Consider the following 6,202-nt stretch of genomic DNA (forward strand, 5'->3'; position numbering starts at 1 on the left):
TCAATATGTACCCCGCCCCCCTGACCTCACCTGGGGGAACTGCAATCCCCCACGATCCCCCCCGAAATGACCTCTGCTTCTACCGTAATGCAAAAGAAGAAAACTCCCCTCCACAATGCACACAAAAAACCCTTTTCAAATTAGCTCATCTCTAGAGAGATGGACTTTTCATCACTCCCACATTCCAATGTAGGGTTGCCAGGTCCCCTCGTCACTCCGGTGGGGGGATCTGGGGATGCCCCAAGCCCCACCCCAAAGAGCGACCACATGCACAGCCACCCCTCCTCCTCCCCTCCTGCCCGATTTAAAGGGCTTCAGCTGAGGTGGTCCCTGCCGATCAGCTGAAGTCCTTTAAATTGGGCAGGAGGGGAGGAAGAGGGGTGGCTGGGCAGGTGGTTGCTTTTGGGAGCGGGGCTTCCCCCGCCAGCCAGCTGGCCAGGGGCGGGTTGGAGCCCCCAAAAGTGGGTGAACCCCCGCCTAGACCTGGGGGCTGGCAACCCTATTCCAATGCTAACCCCTTCCCCCCCTCCTCAGTCTTAGCAAAAATGTATGAAAAGATATCCCTCAGTCCATCCGATGTGTAGCAGGTTTTGGATCCCAGCCTGTTACCCCCAACTGTATGGTCGGCTTTTCTACATTTCCATCCCATTCTGCTGAGCTTCTCCAGAGCTGCCCGGCCATCTGCAGGAAGCCAACTTGTACATCTTTGATGCTCCCCTTTCATTTTCTCCCTTAGTAGCAGGTAGTTTGTTAGGGAAAGGGTTTAAAGTGTGTTTGTACTTCATGTATACATTTATTTCCTTTCTGTAGTGCCTCTATTTTTATTTACCTGATTTAACTTGGTTCTTTTTCTGTTAATCCAATACATTTCTTTTATTTTTTAAGAAGTTTATTCCTCTTCATTTATTTTGAACGTTGGTCTGTATCTCAATCCCCGCATACACGGGTTACGGTCTCGGTAATTAATATCCCCCAATACACAAGTTTTCTCTTGGCTAGCAGGAGGATGCTTTTGCTGGCCACAGGGGCTGCACGTGTATTGGTGATGTGGGTAACACGAAAACATATTTCTTCTCAAAAGTCATCTTGCTGGTTTTGGCTGAGAGCTGAGGATGTCGGATCTAAGCTGTTCTGCTGTTTTTTTAAAACTTTCTAAAGCTTTTTAACATCTGTTTTTAGAAGATGCTTTTTAATACATGCTGTGTATTTCTTTGAGTGCTCCGAGCAAGTGGAAAACACAACTCATAAATTTTACACCTAAAATAAATAATAATACCTAAAATTTAGATTACGGTAAAAAGCGGGGGTGGGGGAGTGAAAGCAGAAGGTACAGTTTTCTGTTGCAAACCATATTCCACATAGATCCCCGGACTGGTATATATTTTATTTCATGTCATTCTTTCTGTGCCAATACCCAAGGCAGTGTACAGATTAGATATTAAGACAGCAAGCCTAAAACCAGGTACAATAAAGTACAAAAATCCCAAACGAGTACCATTGGAACGGAGGGAATGCTACCTTTTTTATGCCATGCCATTTCTCTGCCAATCGTTTATGTACATTGGATGGCGGCATATAAAGAAATGAATTAAATGATGCTCAGCTCTCTGTGCGAATACCACGGACTGAAGATGCCCATTTCAAGCTTCCAGCACAAAAGACATCCAGCTTGTGCATTTGCCCTAAAGTACAAAAATCCCAAACGAATACCATTGGAACAGAGGGAATGCTACGTTTTTTATACCATGCCATTTCTCTGCCAATCATTTATGTACATTGGATGGCGGCATATAAAGAAATAAATTAAATGATGCTCAGCTCTCTGTGCGAATACCACGGACTGAAGATGCCCATTTCAAGTTTCCAGCACAAAAGACATCCAGCTTGTGCATTTGCCCTGTCAAGTGAGGGCTCACCACCTTCCCACTTACCTGTGATGATGTACCTGCTCTTGGGGTCCCTGCTTTTGGGAACCAGCACCTCCTTCTCCTCCCCTAGTCCATGTACTGAACTGACCCGCAGCTTGTAATAATCCACCTCCGTCGCAGGATTCTCCCACTCTACTTCCAGCGAATTCTCTGTCGTTTCCGTCACCCAAATAGCATTAATGGTGGCCACATCTAGGCAAGAGAGAATCATCAAGAGAGATTTTAATAAAGCTATGTCATTCCAGCTAGTCTCTTTCTTTTCCAAGTGTTTGTTCTAAAAGAATTTAGGAGATAAATGCAACTACTTGGAGGTAAGAGGAGAAGGAAAAGGGTGCAATCATATGTTCACTTTCACACAAGGCAGGCTTTTGGTACCGTTTTGTAGCTTGCACTACTGCTGTGTGTGTGACCACCTAACTGCACCACAACAGAGGAGCCATACTCAGGATGTAAAGAGGCATTTTGGTACCATGGGGGCAAGCAGAGATTCACATTGCATCAGTGCAAGTATAACATTTCCCCAGAAATCCCATGCATGCCATTTTTCAAGCTGGAAGTCACTGTTGGCTGAAATTTTCTTGGGACAAATCAGGACAGAGAAGGGTGAAGAAATGAAATTAAATTAAGACTGATTCTAAATGAGCATTGCTGCAAACATTCCTTAAGATAACGCCAAGCTGAAAACCTGTGAAACTGAATGTGATATTGTCATGTTTTCTGCCACCCCACTCAGTCAAATTTGAAACCTTCCTCCAGAGTGGGAGGATGCATGCCAGTCTTTCCAACAGAGATGCATGCTAGGCCAAAAGATGAAGTAGACTCTAAGCACCAGGTCTGGTGTCTTCACATATTGTGATTGTCTGAACTGAGCTCCTTTTACAAAGTTAAACTCTCCCCACCATGTCTCAATGTAGGTGAGACACTGCAGGTGTTAGAGCAGGTGAAAGAATGTATTAGATCTTCTTACCTGTGCTGGCTTGCAAAAGGCCCGGGTCACTGGAAACCCCCTTCTTCACGTGGTGAATTGTAATTACATACTTTGTGCCAGAAAGAAGGTTTAAAATTTCATAGCTAAGCTGATCTTTGGGCACTCGCACTTGCTTCAAGGATGCCTCCTGCCCAACAGGAAAGTAGTTGATGAGGTAATAATCCACATCCGTAATCTTATCCCAGCCAATGGTCAGAGAATCCTCTGAGGACTTAAGGAGCCGTGCATTCCAAGGGGCGATCACTAAAACAGAAAGAGTGCTGCCGGTTCAACAAGAGGCATTGAATGAGACCAAGAATTGCATCAGTTTTCCTGAGTGGACTGATGGTGAATACCAGTGTACATAGTTGCCAGGCAGTCCCTGGTAACTGACAGGAGGGTTGTGAGGGGGGCAGAACCTTGAGAGACAAATCAAAAAGAAAAATAAAGCTACAGAGCTTACTGGAAGTTCTGACCATAGAGATCCTGATGATTCCTAGAGCTACCTGAAAGTGACAAAGGTTGCTCTAGGAATCATCAGGTACTCTACAGTCAGAACTTCCAGTAGGCAGCTAAGGCTTTATTTTTCATTTTCATTTTTCTCCTCAGGATGATTATTCTCCACCCTTTGGCCCCAATTTCCACCCGCTGATCTGCTGAGCATCAACAGGCAAGGGCTGCAGTTGGTTGGAGGTCTCCCACCATAAGTAGGCAAATGGGAACCCTAAGTACTACAGACTCCTAGGATACTGATATTACAGAAGAATAATATTTACAGGTGTTATTTTGCATGTATGAATAGTAACACTATGTCAAGGGTCTTTATCTTTCAATCCGTGCCCTACAATCTCTGAGTCAGAGGGCGAAGTCAATGGTTGGGGGTCTAGCAAAATCCAGCAAGTTTAAACTACATTGATACCACATTCTCCAGCAAGCAGGGGTACTGCAGCGTCCACACTCCACAGCTCACAGAGAGAAACCTCACTTGTACCATTTGCTAATAAAGGACTCACAACAACCAATGTTTGGACTGCTGAATCGACATCAGGAATATTAAGTGGTATATTTTTAATTATGCAGGTGAACTTTCTTGAACTAGCTGTTTCTTGATTTCTTGCTCTGAATTTTGACATAGTTCAGCACTTTAATTATAAAAGGTTGTTGACTGTGAAGAGGAGAGAATTTCAAAAGGTGTCACTTTTCTCACTTTGCATATGCTGCATTTGCTGAAATCTCCCCTTTCTGCCAAAAACTGCCAAAACTACTGGAAGTCCAGCAACCCTACCCTGTTTGAGATTTGGTCATCTTGTTTTGTCATTATAAGGACTGGAAACGTCATTGTTTTGCCCATAATGAAAGCTAGGATCCTTAGTAATCCATCATGGGCCAGATCAGATGAAAATGAAGTCTAATGCATGACTCATGCTTTGCTGACCCTTTCAAAATTCGGTTAAAATTAAGTAAGTTCAGTGGGCTGGGGATTTGTTACTTTTTTTCTCTGTAGAGCACCTTATACCATATTGCTGTTAAAGAAAACATGTGTGATATATTTACTTGGTGCTTTTTAAAATCCCACCCTGCCTCCAAGGTGGTCTCCATGGTGTATACGGGCCTCCCCTCCTCCTAGGGCTGCCAGGTCCCTCTTCCCCACCGGCGGGGGAATGGGTGGTACAGTTGCCAGGTCCAGGTTGGGGAACTCCCGGAGATTTGGGGATGGAGCCTGGGGAGGACAGGGACCTCAGTGGGGTACAATTAGGCTTGCCAAGTCCCCCCGGGGGGCGGGGGAAAACCCGCCCCAGAGGCCCGTTCCCCGCCCGGGGGGAAACTCTATGGTTTTCCCTCGGATGGTCGTGTCCCCGCCCCCAGCGTGCCCGGCGGCGTCACGGCACTCCGCACGCTCCAGACGCCAGCCGGGAGTCCCCCGCTGCGGCACGACAATGGACTTGGCAACCCTAGGTACAATGCCATAGAGTCCACCCTCCAAAGCATCCATTTTCTCCAGGGAAACTGTAGTCTGGAGATAAACTGTAATTCCAGGGAACCCCACATCCCACCTGGAGGCTTGCCTCCCAACCTCCTCCATCTTATCCTCAAAACAACCCCGTAGATAGTTTAGGTTGGGAGAGAATGACTGGCCCAAATGTCATGGCAAGCAGGGATATGACCCTGGGTCTTCCCGGCCCTAGTCCAACACTCTGACCGCTACTCTACACTGCCTCTCATACGAGTGCACCAGGAAGTCTCCCTGCACAGGCTCTACAGAAGTGTATCGCAAAGCTTCAATTCATTTCACTGGGTTTGCACAGAAGAGCTTTCTGACAGATTGCAGCCATGGTACACACATAGGCAACTTCACTCTTTCTGTACAAATTATTTTTCAAAACTCATATACACACAAAGAAGGAGATGCAAGTGAAGCCAACCAGGAACACATGCATGGTCACCCAATGTGCATTGCAGACATCCCTGTGGTTTTATGAATGCTACTGTCTGGATGGCTGACAGCACAACCTGAACTTACATGCCCTTGCATTGCATTGAACTGCATTGGTTTAAACGTCCTGGCAAGCAGCTCTATAATTTTCGCAAATGGTGCGGTTATTTAAGGTTTCGGTAAGGCAGCCCTCAGCTTCATCCCTTTGGAATTTTTGCAATAAGGCTGTAGAGCTAAACCCGCCATGACTACATCTGAAGGAAATGCCAGTATTTGAAATCTGAGGAAGTGGCAAAATTAGCCTTCGCGTGTCTCATAACCTTTGACATTGAAACAAATACCAACAAGCGTTGCATGCAATAGTCTAACAGCATTATTTTCCTGGCTTCCTACCACTCTCTTGTGAAGCCAAGACTGGCTTCCTGAAAAGAAATAGATTAGCAAGATGTCATTTCTAATAGTTTCACAATCCGGCTTGTATAACCATTTTTTTTTTAAACTGCCTTAAATTTAATATATGTTTTTATTTCTTCCCGATGAAAAACTAGTGGTGATTCTGAAGAAAATGAGCAATATTTTCTGTTCCTTTCTAAGCAGTAACACATTAGGCTCCCCTAAATCTATTGCTTTGGTAATTACCATGTCATTAGTTGTGATGGTAAAGAAATTCTAATTGGTATTTCTGGGTGAGGCTGCCTCTCAAAACACTAATTGGGTTATTTATCTGCATTCTTCAAGGATGCCAACTAAACGTTAACTTCACTTAAATGGGTGCGTGCAGTTTCCAGCTATCTTCCGTGGTTAGACTGTGCATGCAAAGAGAAGAATTTGACCCTACATTGTTTGCCAGTTTGGTGTAGTGGTTAAGTGTGC

At 45.1% G+C, this 6,202-nt stretch overlaps 1 protein-coding gene across 1 annotated transcript in view; it reads right to left on the bottom strand.

Annotated features, from left to right (window-relative positions):
• The window catches only part of TNN (tenascin N), a 49,315-nt gene that overhangs the window by 37,127 nt on the left and 5,986 nt on the right, over positions 1-6,202 (bottom strand). The window contains 2 exon segments of the mRNA XM_015417744.1: positions 1,932-2,120; positions 2,896-3,159. Coding sequence (XP_015273230.1) covers positions 1,932-2,120; positions 2,896-3,159 — 453 coding nt within the window.

The sequence above is a fragment of the Gekko japonicus genome, unplaced genomic scaffold (genome assembly GCF_001447785.1).
Source record: "Gekko japonicus isolate JY-2015 unplaced genomic scaffold, Gekko_japonicus_V1.1 scaffold158, whole genome shotgun sequence".
Classification (NCBI taxonomy): Eukaryota; Metazoa; Chordata; class Lepidosauria; order Squamata; family Gekkonidae; genus Gekko; species Gekko japonicus.